This window comes from Pseudopodoces humilis, chromosome 2, assembly GCF_049639895.1.
Source record: "Pseudopodoces humilis isolate 2021_Gansu_Grassland_sample_001 chromosome 2, ASM4963989v1, whole genome shotgun sequence".
Taxonomy (NCBI): Eukaryota; Metazoa; Chordata; class Aves; order Passeriformes; family Paridae; genus Pseudopodoces; species Pseudopodoces humilis.
This window is the reverse complement of record NC_142201.1, coordinates 65,254,572-65,276,475: the sequence shown is the minus strand read 5'-3', so window position 1 is coordinate 65,276,475 and position 21,904 is coordinate 65,254,572. Positions and strand designations below refer to the sequence as shown.

The window sequence follows — 21,904 nt, the reverse complement described above, 5'->3', positions numbered from 1 at the left end:
GTCTCGATTGATGCTTTAAAAAGTGTTTGATGTTGCATTTTCCAAACAAGGAGTTTCAGATCAGTTCATGGGTTTGTCAAGGTAAATCTTTACGGGGTGAGTTAATCAGATTATTGCTGGTATCACCCCTGTCAGGTTCTCCCCGTCACCTCTGGCTGCTTCAGTGCCAGCTCTTGACATTTGTGTGACTCTTCAGTGAGCCAGTACAGCTCCTGAAACATTGAAAACTTACATAAGGGAAAATGTTTAATGTTTGCAGTTTCTGCTGGGTGGTGATCTGAAGCGGCTTACCAGCTGCACAGGAAAGCACCAGACTTGATGCAAGGGACAGGGTGAAACTGGGAGTAATTAGTGCACTCGTATATCAACTCATCATTTCTCACTAGAGGAACTATCTGTTCACTTTCCCAGGAAGGGGGTGGACTTTAATTTTCCTTTACTGATGTATTACGAAAAAGGATATGGTTTTCTTAGTTCAAGTAATTCTGTTGCATGAGTAGTAAGCCAAATGCTATAGCCCTACCACTTGCTAAGTAGGTAACAGAGGCACTGCTCTAAAAGTTTAAAACATGGGTTATGCATTACCATTACTTGAACACAGCATGAACCAGCATTGCCATCCACAAGTCAGTCCTGAAATGATGTGAATCATAATCCTAAAATGGTAGTGTTACACTGGAATTGCCCAATCTAATGCCTCAGCAATCTAATGCAACAGCAGGGCACTAATCCAGAGGGATCTAATGACTGGGAGCAGAACAGTAGGATGGAGAGTGGGAAGCTTGATTCTAAGAAAAAGTAATTTTAATTTCACTTGTCTGATATATATTAGAGCAGGAGATTATTTTTGAGTTGCAAGTTATCAAGCTGATGCTATCAGCTAATCAATGAATTATCATCTTTGGTGTAGGTTGAATTCAGAATTTTCTGATATAATTTAATCAAGAAACAAATTTAGAAGAGTGCTGCACTGTAACTGCATTTAAATTTAGCTGCTCATTTTGCTTTCATGTTTTACTGAATGCTACCTTTTTAAGATTCATATTGAAAACACATTTCATAATAAACCAGTAATTTAAGTAATGACTTGGACATAGGTTAGCATTCATAACTCACTGAGTGTGCTGACTATTAACAGCAGATCACTAACCATTTAATCAGTAACCATTTTTCTTGTTAGCAGGTTTAGTGAACAACTGCTTCAAGATTAACATAACCAGCCTGAAGAATTGTTCTCAATGGGTGGGCATGTTCAGAAAGAGCCCTGGAATCAGAAGTCTGAGAACAGAGGGCACAGGGGAACTGAGGGCTGTATCCCTGCCCACAGCGTACCCTTTCTGCCCCAGGAGACTTTAATTTGATCTCCTCTCCAGGATACTTTCAGGTCCCACCCTCACCCAGGGATTACTAGGTGTCTTAACCGGGTAAACTCTCAGGAAGCAGGTCACTGTGCACATAAGGATGAACCCAGACCACTGGCTCTATTCTCTGATAGAGCAACAGCCTTGAATCACGTCAGAGTTGCAGGTTGGAGAATTATCTCACAGCAGAAGTATTTGACAGTTTGATTAGTTTGTCAGTTTGATTATTTTCATCTCAGGAACATCATAAGCCAGCATAGTATCAGTAAAATATGTAACCTCATTTAAAGTAGGACTGTAGCTTACCCAGTACAGTAAGACTAAGAACTTCTTAATGTCTAATTTTTTAGTTTGCCTGCATGGATTGCATAATTTTTAACTATTTTTTTTTTAATTGTGCAAATATATACACTGCATCTATTTAAACAGTTTTTAAAAAAGGCAGTAGCATGCTACTTTGGTAGACATTATTTCTGAAGCTACGTTTTCCCCCCCATTCCAATCAACATGCATATGATAAGTATCTCTTCCATCCACAAGGGTGCTGCAGCTAAGTTTTAGCCATTTTTTTATTTAGAGACACTGATGGTGCTCCTTTAGCTTTGTTTCTGTTAAGTGAAATTGAGCAGGTCTGGGTGCTTTGCCTGATGGTTTGGGAACCGGAATGAGAGAAAAGCAGAATAATCTTGTTGACTGAGGTCTTGTGTGAGTGTGTAAAACTTCAAACCATAAACATAGTGAAACTTACAACACATAAGAATTTTCCTCCATTTCTTTATTCCAAATAAATTGGTTAAAATTAAGTATATGGATACCGCTAAAGGCATTATCATTTTTGTAAGGCTTTAAATGGGTTGAGATCAAAAATTTTAGTAAGAACAGTTAGGAAACTTGGTCACAACACAATGTGTTTTGAAAACAGAATTTTATACTTAAATATAATTATGATATGTGAAAGCACTAAACACCTAGAGTTACTTGAAAGCAAGGTAGACCAGTTGCTGAAGGCATAAATTAATTTTTAGTTATTTCTGTAGCACCAGTAACTAATGATGAATGGCTGTGTGGGCAAGGGGAAACTTGTGGATGTTGTATATTTTGACTTTACCAAGGACTTTGATGTAGTCTCCCACAGTACTTTTATAGCTGAATTGGTGAGTTCTAGATTGGATAACTGGGTCAATAAGGCTGCTGGAAAATTGGCTAGGCCATCAGGCTTGAAGTGTGGTGATCTGCAGTATGACTGCTTGACTCTGGGATCAATACCTGAGCCAATATCCTTAATTCCTGATTGACAACCTGAAGACTGAGCACAGGCTCAGCAAATTTGATGACAATGATGAGTTGGGAGGAGCTGTTAGTATGCAGGAGGAAAAGGGTGACCATTCACGGGTGGGTGTACAGACTGGAGAAACATAATGGAATTCAACAAAAATGAAGTACAAAGGCCAATATCTGGCCTGGGTAAAGCCCATGGATCAGTGTCTCAAATGCAATGTTGTAGAAGACACAGGCTCCCTGGTGAAGAAGCTGCCATGAGCCAGCAACAGTTTACAGCAAACAAGACTGAAGGGCACCCAGGCTGCCACAGCAGGGGGGGCCAGGAGCCTGAGGGAGACAATTCTTCCACTCTGCTCAGCACACGCTGAAATGCTTAGCTTTTGACTCCCAAAAAAGTCCCAAGGGCTGCATTAAGTCAGGAACCTGGCTTTTTTCAGGCTGAGGAAGACAAAGCATAAGGAGAGCTTAGTGCTGTAATCAGCCATGAAATGTGAAAGTCTAAATAAGATGGGGAAGCCAAAGTTTTATCCAGTATGCATAATGGAAGGATATGCAATAGAATGCGTCTGCATATATAAGTGTTTGGCTTAGTATAAGGGGAAATGTTGAGCAGTCAAGCTGGGCAAAGGTTGCCCAGAAGGGCTGTAAAGTCTCTATCCTTAGTGAGCGGAACTGGGGCAGAGTACTGTGCTCCAGGCTGGACCTGTTTTGAGCAGGAGGCTGATTACAGACCAGGGGGTCCCTTCCAACCTTCACCATTCTATCGTAAGCTGGTCAGCATGGTTTTTGTAGTGGAAGGTAGTTTTACCAATTGCTTTTAAAGGATTATGGATTTATTCAGGGAACATTAAAAATAGGCTATTCCAGGTTGGTTTTAAACCAACATTAAACAAACCAATCAAATGACCCTTGGAATCTAGAGGAATCCATTCAAACACAGAGGTTTAGATTTAAGAGCCGTTTACATATGCACAATGAGGAAAATGCTAGAGATGGCAGTAGCTTGGAATGACTTGGAGATCATTGAAAGTGGTCCTCTCAAGACAAGATTTGAGACCAATATTGTAGCAGAAAAGACTTTGAATAGATTTGGAAATAAGAATGCCTTAGGAAATCAGGTAGTAGCTCCTGCACTACACAGCTTAGTAAAACTTCTAGGACTGCCATTATCAAAAGATGTTCAGTGTTCAAAGAAACAAAACGAAGCTGTGAATAGAAAGCCAACCTAAGACAGGACGTTTGGGGAGCTTAATATATAAAAAGGGAGTTGAGATAAGGCAGTAAATGTGAGAAGGCTGTTGTATATGGTAGAAAGGAAGAGAAGCCTATGGAGTTGCTACCCTGGGCCCAAGAAGTGGCAGGTGAAGCAAGGTAAATTCAAGAGCACCATACTATCAGCTGGGAAGATTAACTAAACTTTGGAACAATGTAAAAGGGAAGATCATGGATATATCACATTACAAACTGTAAAATGGGGTAGGCATCATTCAAAAAAGAGTTTTAATCCATTTTGAAAGACTGGATACACATGCAGAGAACTACAGCAGGTTGGGCACGACACCACTGCCTGATACTGATGGCATTTAAATGTTGTTTTTCCTCAGTGTGCTCCAACATGGTCTCTTGAAGACTGTAACACACCTTGATCTTAACTGTTGTTTTAATACAATTTTTTGTTTTGATGATTTATAGATGAAACTGAAGGTAAATGCAAACTAAAGCTATATGCAAAACCTCTAAATGGGAGGGAGAAAGAAGATACAAATACCTATATTCGTATTGTAAATACAGCTTATAGCAGTAAAAAATGTTTTTACTAGAGTGAAGTCTTTAGCAGTCTTTAACTGGTTAACTTAAGCTGGCAAGTGGCAGATTATAGTAACAGAAATTGTTGCAGTGTACTTTGGATGGAACTTTTTAGTTTGAAATATTTAAGCCCTAGTTGGTGAGCTTGTTTATACCACAGATATACCCCAATACTGCTATTTTATTACTTCTGAAGAAGTCCTAGTTTTTCCACTTATGGATCCATAGAGTAGTTTCATATCATAAAAAGGTCAAGCACAGATTTTATCTTTATTTCCATAAATCAAAGTTACACTTCAAGTGGTTAGAGCCTTTTTTTCATGTTTCTCAACCAAAGCACACACCTGCAGTAGCTACCACAAAATATGCACCTATTACCATTCTAACAGAGTGTAGTTGTTACTCTATTTTTTCAATCTTCTACAAGTATTACTTGCCAACAATAATTTATAGTTATTTTCTCCATCTACATGAAACGGAGATAAGTTTAAGTTGTTCACATTCTGTCTGTTGCACGTTCAGACAATATCTGAATGTGCAGCATCTTTAAAACTCAGTAGTAAAGTGTTAAATAAGTAGCAGTATCAAAGCATCTCAAGGATTTAATATCTTATTTACACTTTGCTACAAACAGAATGACAAATCTACACAATAGTGTCTATTCTACACAACTCTTCAATAAAAGGGTTTGTCTTCATAGTCTTTTTAAACACTTCACACCCTTGTGCAACTATGAATTTAATGGAATAAAGATGAAGACCATTAGAACTATTTGTTCAAACATTAGAAGTCTTCCATTAGGAGGTTGTGATATATAATCTGAATCTTTCTGGAGCAGCTGAAAAGTACAGAATGCATAGAATTTCCTAGTGCCCTCTAATATTTTCACAGAAAAATACTTTGATTTATGCAAAACCATACTTATCCTCTCTACATAAAAACCTGAATTTCAAAGAATCTTTGTATATTCCTTATGGAGTCAACTGGAAAATATATTTTTCTAGACATGCAAATACCCTCTTTTAGAAATGGTTGGTATCTTTGGTTTACTTATATGTTGTATGAGAAAGAAAAAAAGTCTAAAATGGAATGACTACCTAATTACCTGAAGTTCACCTTTCATTTCTCCTAACATGAACTTTGGATAAGATCACCTATTTTGTAGGTGAAAAGAGAAATTCTCTACAAAACAATGAAACACAATGCTTATTTTAGTAGTGCATATTAAGTAAGACAAGGCTTGATTAGTAAAACTAATTCTTAAGGATGGTTATAAAGCCAAAACTGGTAATTTTACTTGTTCCAGAATTAGTAATCCTACTCTTTCTGCATCACCACCTCCTTTATAAATATAAAGTGTTACAAAAATATTAACAATATTATTTCTAGATTAATCTATTATTCCATATATTATTTTGAAAAAGTGCTTAAAGAGGCAAGTATATGAACTGCAAACTCATATCCTTCCAGTTGCCTGAAGCCCTGATCCAGTTGTTTAAAACCCTTGTTCAGTACAGAACGAGGAGGTGACAACTTTCATTTTTCCTCCTACAAATGCTCTTCCTACTTTTACATTTTCCTGTCAAATTAAGTAACAGTTGCTTGAAAAGTACAGTGTGACTTATGTTCAGTGTCAGATGAGCAATGTAGTTACTTCTAAATAGGAAGTTTCATCTCTAATGTAAGGCTTTGAGAAGTATTTAATTGCTTTCATTTTTTACCCTTCTTCTCATTATCTAATACCTTATATTCATCTAGCACAGCATGGCCAGTTTCTTTTGCAGTTCTCTTTACAACAGATTTGATACCAATATTTTCAATGTTAAATGCTGTAACACCAACATTGATTGCAGAATTCATAGCGTTGTCTGTAGCATGACCAGCGTCCTCTCCATACCTAAGGAAAGAGAGCAGTTTCATAGATTTATATACTTAGTATTTTAAGCTTCACTGGAATTCTTTCGAGAGCAAAAATTCAAGCATTACCAAGAAAAAATAGTAAGCACAGTGTCTGAATGTCTGAAGAATAAAATTAGAATTTATAAAACCATTTGAATAAAGGCTGCTCCTCTATCAGATCAATTGCTCTTTGAAAATACCAGTATGCTTCTACTCTTTTTCTTCGAGAACACTTCCAGTCTTTCTCCCTTTTTTCCCTCTAATTTTGAAGAGTAAAAAGCCTGTCTATAGAATGATAACAAGGGAAGGCAGAAAAGCATTGTGCAATAACTAAAGGTTCTTTTTCACCTTAGTTCTTAGGTAAAATCCCTACACCCTCTGTAGAGAAAGCCAATTGTATCCTGGGCTGCATCCAAAGCAGCATGGCCAGCAGGGCAAGGAGGGTATTCTGCCCTTCTACTCTTCTCTTGTGAGACCCCACCCTGGAGTGCTGCATCATACAAATCCCCAAAGGGCCCAACAAAACTATCTTGAGGAAACAATGAAAATTATCAAGAGATAAAAACCTTCGCTCTCTGCCATGGACTGTGAGTCCAGCTTCTTTAAGCTTTAGTGGGCAAGCTGGCAGTCTCAGACTAATGACTCAATTGTGCACAGAGAGCACAATGAAAGAGGACAAGGGTTCAGTGAGAGCAGTAACTCCAACTGTTCTGGGTAGCCAGACATTTCTCCAGAGAGCACTGCAGTCAGACAAACCAGGGCAAAGGGAAGTATTCCTGGCAGCGTCAGCATCCCAGCAGTCAGCAGAGTTACTTTTTCCCTGGGCTTGTTATGACCAGAGATTCTTTGAGGACCTCAAGATAAGGCTAGAGGGAAGCAAAGAATATTGAAGAATCAAAAAATCTATAACATACCAGTACAGCAGCCAGAGCATGTGGCTGGAACTATCAATGAGACCAAATAAAAATAATTAGTGTGTTTCTTGTTTTGCCTTTAATTCTCTGATAGAGCAACAGCCTTGAATCACGTCAGAGTTGCAGGTCGGAGAATTATCTCACAGCAGAAGTATTTGACAGTTTGATTAGTTTGTCAGTTTGATTATTTTCATCTCAGGAACATCATAAGCCAGCATAGTATCAGTAAAATATGTAACCTCATTTAAAGTAGGACTGTAGCTTACCCAGTACAGTAAGACTAAGAACTTCTTAATGTCTAATTTTTTAGTTTGCCTGCCTGGATTGCATAATTTTTAACTATTTTTTTTTTTTAATTGTGCAAATATATACACTGCATCTATTTAAACAGTTTTTAAAAAAGGCAGTAGCATGCTACTTTGGTAGACATTATTTCTGAAGCTACGTTTTCCCCCCCATTCCAATCAACATGCATATGATAAGTATCTCTTCCATCCACAAGGGTGCTGCAGCTAAGTTTTAGCCATTTTTTTATTTAGAGACACTGATGGTGCTCCTTTAGCTTTGTTTCTGTTAAGTGAAATTGAGCTTATTCACTAATATTTTGAGTAGCAGACATCTTTGTCACTGAAATAAAAAAACCAGCTCACAAAAGGGAGATTTATATAAAATTTTAATATAATTGTAAGGATAGATTTTAGAGATTACATATCAAATATTTTCAATCACTTTAGAGTTAGCTGCAACAGGTAGTTACTTATTGTTTTTCACTCTTAGTGTCTGTTGTCTGCTGATCTCCATATTTCCTATATTTGTATCTAAAACAAAAACATTAATGTGAATTTTTGTGAAATGAGTACCAGTACAACTCCTCCTGACATTCCTACTGCAAACAAACATTAGCAATAAACCACAACTGACTAGAACTTTGGTATTTGGCCTCTTATTTGAAATGCATCACAACACAACCCTGAATGCCAACCTGTTTAATAGAGTATGCTGATGTTTATCTTGTTACCATGGGCTTGTAGCCTGTATGCACTTTCAGCAATCCTTTTAATATCTCTTTTGCTACATTTATCACCAATTCAATTTAAACTGCTTGCTTCTGCTCACTCTTCACTTTCTATTAAATCTACTGCCCTCTTTGTGAGGGGTGCATTTCATGTCTCACAGTTATTTCAGTAAATTCCTTTGTACTCCACAGCATATTCCAGTACATGCATACAGCTTTCATCTTTCCATCAAATTAGTAACATCATCTTGATCCCAAATGTTATTGTCCTCTTCCTCCACTATCTATTCCTAAGAACATTTGTATTCTACAAGTCAAGGCTGTTCTACTATTGCTATATATGCCTTAGATTTCCTTACAAAAATTTATCTTTTTGTACAGCTTTGCTTTAGCCAAACCTGCTGATAGATGAGGTTCTTTCATTTTTCATAAATTTAGCTAAGTTAGCATAAATTCAGGATTAGAGCTGGGAGGTTTAAACTAGTAATTTTTTTTCATAATGATATAATACCACAGAGCAAAGATACAACTCTGAACATTATTTGTAATACAGCCTGAAGCTGTAATACTTCTACAAAATAAGAATATAAAAATACAATAAAATTATTTATGTATTATAAATTATTATTATAAATTACATATAATTAATATTATTACTATAATATACAATATAAATATGTAATATATTAAGTATATTATAAAATAGAAATATATAATTTAACAATATATAATCCTCAATATAATCTTTAATAGAATTATATATTATATATATTTTAATTGTATATTAATTGTTATCTATTATGGTATCTATTATATATTTATATAAAATTTATTAAAACAAAAATTAAATTTAAAAATACTTCCTACAATCATTTACTTGTTACAGATTTTCGCATACAGGAGATGCTCAGTACTGTGCACTTACCACCTTATCACGTGCTACATAATTACAGCAAAGGAGGCATTTCAGTTAGCTTCCCTGCACTTTCATAAGCTTTTTTTTGCCAGTATTCAGAGATAGTAACAGTGTGCTGTAGAAGGTGAAAATAATAAAAACATGACTTACTTGTATTTGACTGTTTTTACAGTCTCAGTTGAAACACTTTTAGCAATGCACTTTGCTGCACTTTCTAAGCCTTGCCACACTGTTGAAAACCCTGTAGAAACAATCAGCTTATTTGAGTTCATATCATTAAAAATATGCCATTAAAAAAAGTCCAAGGAATTTTTATTACCTTGAACTCCACTTGCTGCTACTACCAGAGCACCATCAAAAGTAGATTTGCCATCTTTATCCTTCTTTAGGGATTCTGGAACTAATTTGCTGCCATGCTTCTTCACATGTGGAGCCAGCTCCTTTCCAACACAGCTCGCTATAGAACACACCCCTTCAACTACCATAAAACAATAGTATGTAGATTATTTAGTAAGAACATAGAACATCCTTCTTTAAAAATCTTTACTCATAATTAACAGGAAGCTTCACTGAAGTCTTAATTGATGCTTCTTTTAAATATATTTATATGAAAGACATTTTAATTCATGTGTAAGTGCCCAACTGATACAGAGCAAACTTATATTTCAGGTTCTACACAGCTCCAAATCCTAAGAAACAAGTAAGGTTGGCCTTGTGACTGAAAAGTGTCTTAAAAGACATACATACATCTCATAAATTTCAAATTTCATGAAACTGTTCCCACTGCTTTGTTATCTCCAACTTGTAGATAGAGAACAAGCTGCTGCTTTCCTGACTTCCAGCTCTTCAAAGCAGTTTTATAAGATAGCACAATTTACTTTTAAACTTGGATGAGTCACTGTATTTACTATAGTAAATAAATATAAACATTATATGCAAATAAATAACAAATAAATAACAAAAGTAAGTTACTGAGAGCTGTTAGGGTTGCCAGGCACCTCTGAAAAGGCCATTTCTATTTTGATATTTATACACAGACTTGTTTCACGTGTGCGTGTTTAAAAATATGCACACACACATTCTCTTGTGGTACTGTGTGTTAGTAACCAGTGAGAGTAGAGTTTTCAAAAAACATGGTTATCAACTTTAAAAAAAAAGAGACACCATTTTTAATTAACTGTCCAAAATTTTCAAAAGCATGTCAAACTTGAGACTATACAAACTATTATTTTAGGAGAGAAAAGGATGTCACAAGGCCAAGCAATACATACTAGTCTTAAAGCATGTCTCTTGCAGGAGATAACTAGGCAAAAACCACTGATGTCTGAATTTTACCAGGTCAGTACCTCCTCTAGTTTACAGGCTACAGAAACCAGCATGCATTTTACGAAGTTTTTATTATTTAAGGCAAAAATATTAAATTCTATGAGATGGAAAATTTTACCTAAGAATTGGCTGACTTTCACAGCTCCTCCAGTAGCCTGTTTTGCTACGTGAAGTCCCTTTGCTACAGTTGGGTTGACTTCCACAGGCTTTTCTTCTGGTTGAATGTGCTCTCGCAGTTTAGAAGCTCCTTTGTGAATAGCTTTACCCGTGTATTCTGCTCCTTTCATTAGGCCCCAGCTTACCCAAGATGCACCTTCAAGGCAAAAATTGTTTTTCTTAGTATGTACAGTTTTATAGACTGGGATTCCTTCAGCTATCCCTCCTCTGTCTCTGCAACAAGGAACGTTTAGAAACATTCCTGATTACAGTCTGCAATTATATTCTCCCTTGAATGGGCCAGAACAGAAGTCCTGCGCCTATACCATCAACTTTTACATTCATTTTGTTAAAGTTTAATACAGCCAGCCCACAAATTACAGCCAGCAAATGTCGTCCTAATACAGATACTCAGTTTTTTAATGGATATGCAAGCACCAGCTGAGTCACATCTCCATGCTATTAACAATCAGGGAAACATACAAACCTGACTCTCTAGTCCTCCTTGAAGATATGTTTATTACAATCAGCTAGTGGTGATTACTATATTCCAAAGGTTCTCAGAGGAAAAAAACCACCTGTTTATCTGCAGAAATCACAACAGATGTCTGCTATAGTATGTGTTCATACAGGGGTAGAATTGTTCTGTGATAGTGGTTTGAGTCCCAGCAGGTGATATTCCAACAGAGTCAAATGAGGAGCTAAACTCATTTGCATGTTGGCAATAGATTTATGTTCTGCATGGTTTTTATAAAGCTCATCAAGGCATCCTTTAGAGGATCAACACTGGAACTAGTGAACAACTACTTCTGATCACTCAGCTTCTATCAGCACCCATAGCACCCATGCATTTAGGTGAAAATACTATTTAAATGTCACTCACGTTGGTTTCTATTTGACACATGCCCCTTATTACAGCTGTACCTGACAAGATTCCATGGGCAACTTTCTCACTCCATTCTGGTAACTCCTTCTGTTCTTCTGCTTCTTCAGGTTGTGGCTGGATATGTACAGTCTGAGGCAAGTGAACTGCATCACTAGAGGCGTCAGAAGGCTGACAAGTGAAAGCAAACATCTGAGCATCTACTTTGCAACATATCACTATTTCTGGTTTTGATCATACACATCCACTATCAAATAATACTAAAGTTGTGCATGCCTTGGGTAAGTGTACAGAAACTCAAACTAAATTTAACACTCAATTAGTTTTTCCACAGAAATCCTAGACATCCAAAAAAGCTTATCAAACAGGTCAGCTTTTTTGTATGCTTTTTTTATCCAGCTACAATGAAAGTATTTGCTTGCCAATGCAGCCATATGGCCAAATAAGCAGAGAAAATTTACACTAGTTCACCAGCAAAACAGATAAGAGACTGTCCATCTCTCATTTTTATCTTCTCAGGCAGAAGTCAACTCTGTTGTTATTCAGCATGGAAACTGCAGTCTTTGGTTAGAGAATCCAGCTGCATTAAAGGAATGCAGCTGTTGAGGTTGTTTTGTTCCTCATCCTTTCCTCCCAAATTCAGAAATAAAGGAGATTATTCATTCTGTGTGCTGTTGCTGCTTTTTCAGACTGGCACAGCCAAGGAAAACATCAAACTGTGCACAATACTGACCCCTACTTAAGGCTGGGTGGACAGGTTCTGGGTTACTTCATGTCAAGCTCTACAGTTTCTGGAGTAGATGTTAATCATTCAAACACAGCAACCACTACTATAGTTTGCTTAGCGCTTCTAAAACATGTAACACCACTTTACACAGTTCACAGACAACGTATAATTAAACTTTAATTACAGAAACCTAAAAAACTGTAATAGGTTTAAGTTTTTGTTAAGAGAACTTTTCTAATGTAAAAGTAAATAAGCCCTCAAACATTTCAAAGATTGAAAACACTGCTCATTAGTGACAGAAAGAAAAAACATTTTTGTTTAGTCTATAAGAGTCTAAAGTGCTCTAGAGAGCATTTATAGATTAAATCCAGGGGCAGATCAGAACACACAATACAGAACAGTATTTGCTATTACAGGGCATTCTTAAATTCCCCTGAAATATTTACTGGATATAAAAGCAGAGTGTTGCACATAGATGAATGTCGTAATAAAACCAACATTAACAGGAAAGAGTAAATTAAACCTCAGGAGGCTGGTACACAGAAGGTTAACAATGATCACTGATAGGTGCTACATCATCATTTACTGTGTGACAGCAGTGTGAAATCATTCAAAAAATGTCTTCAGCATGTGACCAAAACACTCAAGAGGGCTGGGCAGGAGAAATAACGTCAATAAACAGCTATAGGTAAAAACCAAACAACAACAACAACAACAAACTATTAAAAAACCTAAACTACGTTCCAGATGTAATTTAGTTACGCCACAGGTTGGATCACTATAAAAAAACAGTCAACAAGACTTCTAAGATCTCCACTAAGGAGGAAAATGGATTCTCTAGTAAGACAGGGGACTCAGTATTGCAATTATATTCAATACAATTTATCAATTAGATCCTCATGATTACTACATAAAACAGACACTTTGAATGGCCATCAGACTAGGCATTGGCATACTTGTGCTATATTACAGTTTTTAAAACTTCAGAAATACGCTGATTTGAAAAATGTGGCAGGCTGCAGTAACTGAATTGATGTTTGACAAGAAACCAAACAACAACAACATCACAAAAAAGCCACCCAACAAAAAATAACTACAAGATACAGCATACACAGCTGCTGTCAATCAAATCAGCAGTTCTACATGCATTTCTGTGACAATTTTTTTTTTTATTTTTTTTTTTTAACTACAGGATTTTGGAATGTCCTGGGATTTACCTGGACTTTGTGGCCAGACCTCTGTTTAAATTTATCTTCAAAATGTGCTCTCTTAGCTGCTGGGAGCTCTGAAGGTAACCCTACTCTCTCATGGGATCCTGGCACCTGCGACATTGTATCAGGGAACATTAACAAAAACACAAAAGTTTTAGGGAAATGAGGAACTAGTAAGATACCAAATTTGAACCACTTCTACGCAGGAAAAATGACAGAATTTTATCCAGTGAGTCAGTATCACATAATTCTGTAGTACTTTCCCCTTAAAAGTAAAAATTAGTGGCTTCCTGTACTAGTGAAATTCCCTGCTGAACTCATCAGGATTTACACCATAACAGAACTCCACCCTCATGGGATGCTCCAAACTAGTCCTTCATCATCACTGCACTCACATTTTGTGATTCAACAAAATTCTTGCATGAAAAGATTTAATCCTGCTAAAATCTTTTAAGTATTTATTGATTACTGCTCTTCCTGAAATGATGCTCCAGGGCTCTTACAGTAGTATTTTCCACTTTGCTACAAATCACTTTATCTTACTGCACATTTGTTAGACCATGGGGGTATTTTTTGTATCCTCTACCTGTCAACATCTTACTGCAATAAGGCACCAGATTAATCTACTTTGAGATCCCATTGGAAGGCAGATTTTTGAGGTACTTATTATTTTCACAGATCTTCTCTATGGCAGCTTAACATTTTTGAACTGTAAACACATTTAGGCATGATATTCCAAGAACGGCATCACCAAAACTACACAGAGTCGTGTGCATGCACACATATAAGGAAAAGCATGCTTTCTCCTGAACACATAATTTCATTTTGGGTCCTATGTTCATTTAGGGAAAATAGAGAAAATATAAAAACTGGTCTCCAATTCTACTCTGTGCTGAAAATTTAGTATTTTAAAATTTCTGTTGTCTTATCTCATAAGACTTACAGTTTCATTACAAAGTTGCCTCATCATGGCTACTTTTATCTATTTCTCACAGATGACTTTACCAACCAAGACAAAAACCTGTCTTTTTATAGGAGTAAATGTAAATGTAAGAATATATTTATGATTGACACCTTTCCTTATTGGCTTATAACAGATTGCCCAGAAATTTACCTGGATACGTAGGTCAGACATCTGTTTCAAGAGATCCTCAAACAGTTCTCTGTCAGCTGCTGGAAGTTCTGAAGACAGCACTACTCCCACGTAGGACCCTGGTATCTGGGACATTGTGTCAGGGAACATGTAGACCCCAGTACTGCAGCACAGCACAGGAGACTGGGTACACATCAGAGGATACAACCAGTCACAAACCTAGGAAAAACAAGTACATAGAATCAAAGGATGCATTTAAAAAGAAAGATAGGTAGACCATACTGATACACACCATAAACCTGATTTTACATAAAGTTTTTAGTGGAACCTTCCAGTGAAAGGTTCCCTGCTGATGGCAGCAGTGGTGGAACTAAATTATCTTTATGGTCCTTTCAAACTCAAACTGTTTTACGATTCTGTGATGAAAAATAAAAAGCCTTATACTATCTTGACAAAAAGAAAAAAAAAAATCCCCATGTGATTCTGGAACTATCACTCTTGGTTAGTTCTGACAGTCTAATATACAGAAAATATTAATTTTCACCAGACTAGAATTCAGGCTGGTACCCTCTTAACTGAGATCTCGCTTTGAGGCCCAGATGAAAAGAACTGCCAAACAAGTCAGTATTCATAGTGCCTGTACCACTCTGGAGATCTCAGGACAGGTTTATATGACAGGACAAATAGAAATGCATGGCTGTCACTGGCCTACTGTTGAAGACTGCTAACATGAGTGGAGCTGAACCAGCAGACCTCAAACCAGCTAATCTTAGCAGTAACAAGGACATCCAAAATCAGAATCCAGACCAGAAACACCATGTTCGTTATAGAACATGCCCACATGAAACAAGGACTGAAAAAGTACAAATAATGCATCTCTTTTTTTATTTTTTTTTTTTTAGTTCTGAGTCTGGATAAACATGGACCCTTAAATTTCAAATTATCAGTTGTCGTAACTGCAATACCTTATCATTAATGAAGAATGAGATGGGTAGCACCCCAACCCCATTTTATCCTGATTTGTTACAATAGGTAAATCAAAATATCTTCTCTAGGTGATAAAATAAGTCTATTTTATGAAATGGAAAGACATGTTAAGTCCTTCACATACTGGAATTCACCAGAACAGTGAGCACTTGAAATTTTTGGGAAGACACAGAGAGGCTTTTCACAGATAGAGTCGTAAAAGTATGTATTTGCAGAAAAACGTTTCTGCAACACCTGTAACATCCTTCGTATTATCCCAGGGATATTTAAGCTCAGAAGAGCAAGAACCTAAGAAGATTGCCTGTTAGAGCTTTATGACAGTTCTTGAAATTTTAGTTAAAGGAGAAAATTATTTTCCTGTTACCTGAAGAAATGCCGGTGGACGATTCCGAGCAGCTTCACTATCCGTATCCAAGAACTTCACGATGCGCAGATATCCAGGATATGAAGGAGCACTAACCTGCCCATCAGGAGTCACAAAAAATATCTGTACTCCTTGGGGAATCAAGATCAGCTCATCTGCATCCACTCCCAGGTTTTCCAGGGGAGGTGGCTGAGTACATTTGTTGTTGTAGTAGTCCTCGCTGACAGAAGAAAACTCCCCGGAGTCTGTGCCATAGGACACAGTGAAGTGGCCATTGGTAGCTTGAGGAGTGTAGGCAGGAGGTGCCTCATTTGGCACACAAAGAGGTTTTGCAGAGGACGGACTCATAGCTGGAAATTGCCTTTGACTCACAGCTGCAACACTTCCACCTGCTGCTGGCGGCTGACTTGGTACAAACAGAGAATTAGGGGGAGGAGGTCTTTCTGGCTTTTCTTTGGAAGGAATGGAGGGGTATAACTTGGGTACCCCAGGAGGGGTATCCATCAGAGCAGGAGATGCTTGGGTGTTTTGCTCTAGACTGTTGAGTCGAGTGTGAACATTTTGCAGGGTCTCCCTCATCTTCTGTTGCATTTGCCTGGCAGAGTCCCACTGGGACCCTACACATGCAGGACCCTCTGACGGAATGCTAACTCCTCGGAGCAGGTGGTCAAGCCCTTGCTCATAGTATCTTCTTGCCTCTTCCTTCTGACCCAGTTCATCTGTATTCAGTCCTTTATTGATAAAAATAAAGGCTTTCCTGTACTCTTCATTAATGGCTTTAATATTTGCATCTTCTTGCGCGACCGGATCCTGCAGTTGTTCCATCACTGCAAACTGGGATAAAAATCAATAAGAATATACAGAGACAAAGCCAAACAATGTTTACCTTAAAATAAAATGTCCTCTTAATGACGACTCTACTGCATGTATTAGCAGAAATCTGTCTAGTTGATTGGAACAGTGTCCGATATCTTATGGTTATCTCCTAATAACATTCAGATTCAGCTGACATGATTCCAAGACAGCAAGGAATCTATAACCATCAAATCTAGTTACATCACAGATTATTTATTTCTTAAAAGTTAAACCTCAGAAGAACACGGATATGCCTGATACTAAATTTTTCATCTTTAAGATCAGTAGCAAACAAGAGGAATAAACAAATAACTTTAAAAAATCTAACTTTTAAAAAAATCTCTAAGGTATTAAAAAATTCAGTTACCATTTTGTCTATTTAAATAAAGGCTGAACTTACAAACAGTACATTTCCATTTGAATAATTTAAGAGAAAACGCTCAACAGATTTTTAGATCTTGATCAACTAACATCAACACACAGAACTGTGAAACACTTTGAACAGTTAAAGCTGTGGTTTACAAAATAAAAACACAGAATTACTTATTTACTTTACAGTGTTTATAGAGAGAGAAACGGAAATTGGTATTTTACACTCCTTGCTCCCCTGGCGACAAAAACTGAAGTACCTATATGTACAGAAGTTTGCAGGTTCTAGGTCTCTTTTGGAATGTATTCCTCAAACTCCCTCATGTATTTCAACTGAAGAGCAGAAAAGAATCCAGTAGGTTTGTTTGAATTCTAAAATGTGTTAATTCATTGTTTTAACTGTACACAGATTGTCAGCCTTGGCCAAACACAGGAAATAGAAATAATTAATTCCAATGAATTTGGGTTTGTTTTGGTTTTTTTTTGCTGGCAACCTTGAGAGGCATTGTTAATTCAGGAAAATCAGGCAATTATACTAGAAGAGAATAATGATCATGGACAACAAAAATGGGTTACTATATTAAATTAAAGAGCAGATATTTTCAAGCAAAACCATGATTCTCTGCTTTAAGACAGATGAAAGAAAGGAGACATTTGTCAATCACAATGATATTAAGCCACAGAAACATGGAGGTAAGTAAAATACTAAGTGCAAAAACAAAAATACTTCCATTATATGGGCAGAAGTGTTAACACAACCATACAGGGCATTGGTGAGAATTCACACACTGAGCCACACTCAAGGAAGCTCTGCCAAAAGAGGAAGAGGTGGGCAGGTTACTGATTTTTTTTATTGATGAATCAATAACTCTTCCCTAGAAAGGTGTAGGTTTGGCTTACCAAGGCAATACAACAAAGGCTAAGGGATTGGATTAGTCTCTACAAATACAATGGATGAAAAGAAGAAAGTAAATCAGTAAAGAAAAAATAATTATTGGGAAAGAAAAAAGAATTCAATCCAAACTTGTAATAAAATCCTGAAATAGTACCTACAGTACTTTAGGTTTACTTAATGTCTCTTCTTGTTTTAAACTACCAAGAAACTAAAAAAATAATCTGGGAAATATCCTTCCTCTACTCCAACAAAAACAGAGAAAAGACGAAAAGATTTTAAAGAGGCAATGAATGCTATGTTCTACTCCCACGCTCTTTATAATCAAAATGCAGACAGCATTTAGGTGACTGCTGCATTTGCAGTCACACAACAGAAGTGCCATGTCATCTGGGAGGCATCTGTTTTTATGATGCTACAGAATCCAGTTCCACGTAAAAGTAAAGATGTGTGGTTTCAGTGTGGTGAGAGACATGTAGCTCAGAAGATAACAGGGGTGGCTTGAGAAGGCAGCCCAGTAGAGTGGGTCAGCAGCAACTCAAGTCACCAGGTTCACTGCCCATCATGTAGCAAGTTTTGGGCTGGAGAAGATTTTTCTGATTGATTGCAGTCACTTGTTGCCAGACAAAGCTCAGCATCTTTAAGCTAAAGAACAACACTGGCATAAGTGTGTATTTACTAATCACCAAGGACATCACCTTTAGAAGTCAAAAATATGCTCCTGACCAGCACAACAGCAAGCAATTAGAGTAAAAGCAATTGGAAAGAACTCCATACAAGGTTGTGAATATAGCTGGATCCTTACAGCAAAAATACCTGGTGACAGCCAAACCACATCACTGTATGTCAACACTTGCATTTACTATTGAAAAATCCACCTTCCCTTTTAAGTAGGGTATGAAGATGAAAACCAATTTAACAGTAAAGACCTCTGATTTGAGAATTGTAGGTTCTTAAAACACAGAAAAAGTTTATAAGACTGGGAAAGACAAGTTTAATCTATCATCACTGTTTACTTCTCTATTGAGCAAAATGTACTGGTTTGAGATTTTTAGTGCCTGTATCCCCAAGCCCATATAAAGTCTCAGGTTCTTATAAAGTTCTCAAGGCTTGAAGTAAATGATTTATTTATATGAACACAAGTGCAGTACAATAGTCCCCTTTGCCCCATGTTTATTGATTTTTTTTTCTGGGTGAGCCTAATGCAAAGATATTTTACAGATTTCATATCATTATTTTGCTAGAGATTGTTAGCATATAGAAGAGACATCAAGTAAAATCCTAACTAATTTCAACTTAATATTTTATTGATTTACTCTTCACTGTATAGTTCTCATACTGACAGCAGCATTGTTCTTGCTAAAGCCCAGTCTTTACTGACACTAGAAAAGGTCTGTAAGGAAATGGAGATGTCAGCACCATCAGTGGCCACACAGCACTGGTGCACAGCAGAGCTATAAAAGCTGCCTCAGGAACTCTGATTGTCTGAAACATCCCAAGTTTGCAGTGCAGTTACCTCCAAATAATGCATTTGGTTGGCAGAGCACTTGGAAATAGAGGAAGGACTTCACAGTAGATTTCAAGATAAACATGTAACTAAATAACTAAATGTCAGCCCAAAGAACTGAATTTCATTAATTCTTGGTAATTGATTAAAATTAATACAGAAGAATGGATGGTATTAAATAAGCTTATCTAATTGCTCCCTCACAACACAAGAATAAATATTCTCTGAAAGAGAACATTTAAATAGAAATCTGATCATATCCAAGGAGTATCCTCATACAGTATTATTTTCAGTGTACGATCTTAAATAGCATTTAAGCGTCCTGCATGTTTTAATATTTATCTGTAATCCACTTCTGTACAATGCTGAATATTATTCCCTCTGTAATTAATGTAAGCTGTAATTAATTAAGTTGCAATTAATGGAAAAATGCATATTACTGAATATTGAGAGCACTGCAAGCCAATCTTTGGTCCTATGGCCTGTTCAGAGCAGCCCAGACCTGTACATTTAGTTTTAATTAAGATTTAGAGGAATTTGTGTCAGAGAAAACCAGCCCAACCCTGAGATAAGAGCTAAAGGGCACTGTAGATAATCACAGATCAATGCAGCACTTGAGCCCTTTTTCTTTTATCAGTCCAGATATACTCTGTGGTTTTAAGGGACTTAACCAAGGGAGGCTACAGTGCAACAATGAAATGTGTTGTAAGCTAACACCTCACCATCCTTCCTCTGAAGTAGCAAAGCTTACTTCATTAAAAAGTAACATATATTAACAAAAAATACAGGTCAATGGTGGATCTCACCGCTAGACTTTAAACATGAAGTCTAAGGCTTATTAAGAGAATTAAACAGCCTGACTAAGGTAGGATACACTTGCCAACTCACTATTTCTGAAGGAGAGTAAGGGAGGAAAATGCATAACAAATTTTAAAAGAACTCAAACTAAAACACCCTTAATCCAAGACGTCTTCTTATCTGTCAACTGCTTTTCTCTCAGCCACCAATGCAAAAAATTTTTAAGCCTTATTTCTGTATGAAAAGAGCATGTAAGAAAGTATTAGTAACTTTCAAGAATTTGAATAATTAAATGGTATCTACAATATAAACTAATACAAGCCAGCAACTAGCTAATAAATTTACCTTTTTATGCTTTTGGTTTATTTAAATTAATTTGTTTAAAGAAGCCTTTGAATTTTTCATTAAGTGGAGGCCTACTCCTAGTTTTTAAGCAAAGAAAAAAAATTGTCAGGCTAGACAATATCACAGACTAGACAACAGAAAGAGTTAATTAGTTACTCTCAAAATTACCAAATACTTCAGTAAACTGCCATCTTCTGACATTTCAACCTACACCTTCTTCTCAGGCCGGTATCCTAGCACCTACATTCACTCAGCCAGCACGTCTAATTTTCCTCATCTACTGCTATTTTAAGATTATTTCTGTTCAAAAAAAAGCGCTTCCTTCTTGACTCTTTGGTCTGCACCTCCTTCACATGCTGTCACCACAGAGCTTTCAGGCCCCGGGTGCCTACTTGTCACTTCTCCAAAAGAGAAAGCAGAAAACCAGGTAATGCCCTTCATCTCGCAGCTGCGCTGCCCTGCACTGACATTTTTCGCGGCACCGAAGTACAAAGCCACTGTAGTACCATTCCAAAATAATGCAAGATCATCATGGAAAATTCAGTGTTATGTAAGACTGCTATTTAATACTATTTCATTAGCTGTGCGTGCCTGCCGGTTTCTGATCACCACCAACAGATTCAAGAAACTCAGAACTGCCTGACACGAATCCTTTAAAAACAAAACAACGAGACAAAATAAAAGGAGCATTTTTCCGAAGTATTCTGACAAGGAACCTCTCAAGACATTCAATGCATTATTTACCATCAGGATTACTTCAACCTGCCCAGATCACGGCCCCCCAGCCTGCCCGCGGGGGCTCCCAGCTCTCTGGCCGTAGCTCGGCCGCACCGCGGGGCCCACGGTAGTCGCCCGGCCCCGGCCCCGATCCCGGCCCCGGCCCGCTCCGGTGCCTCCCGCGGCCTCCCCTGCCCGCCCGGCTCCGCAGGGACCCCCGACAACCCGGCCCGACCCCGCCGCCGCCGCCGCCTCACCGAGCCGGGCGCCTCCGCCGCGCTGAGGCCGGCCCAGCCCCGCCTGCGCCCCGGTCCGGCGGCAGCGGGCGGGGCCCAAAGGCCGCGGCTCCGGCGTCACCCGGAGCTGGGTGGCCTGAGCTCCGGGAGGAGCTTTATCAATTAATAAATAACACTGAGCTGTGCAATTTGTCCTGGTTTTGGTGGGATTTTTTTGTTTGTTTGTTTTTATGTTTTTTTTGGTTT

General features: G+C 37.6%; 1 protein-coding gene across 3 annotated transcripts; it reads right to left on the bottom strand.

Moving 5' to 3' along the window:
- Positions 1-4,114: 4,114 nt before the first annotated feature.
- SPART (spartin) lies at positions 4,115-21,571 on the bottom strand. Of its 3 annotated transcripts, none has more exons than XM_014251771.2 (9): positions 21,450-21,570; positions 15,940-16,773; positions 14,610-14,807; positions 13,502-13,606; positions 11,599-11,728; positions 10,637-10,831; positions 9,512-9,670; positions 9,343-9,433; positions 4,115-6,345 (listed from the first exon to the last, which is right to left on the bottom strand). In XM_014251771.2, exons 1-9 carry the CDS (start codon positions 21,450-21,452, stop codon positions 6,159-6,161), a joined length of 1,902 nt encoding a protein of 633 aa, XP_014107246.1. In that variant the 5' UTR covers positions 21,453-21,570; the 3' UTR covers positions 4,115-6,158. The 3 variants fall into 3 exon arrangements, with proteins under 3 accessions (XP_014107246.1, XP_087907963.1, XP_014107258.1); XM_014251783.2 differs by lacking the exon at positions 4,115-6,345 and adding an exon at positions 8,001-8,079 and having other exon boundaries at positions 21,450-21,571; XM_088051837.1 differs by lacking the exon at positions 13,502-13,606 and having other exon boundaries at positions 21,450-21,567.
- Positions 21,572-21,904: the final 333 nt, after the last annotated feature.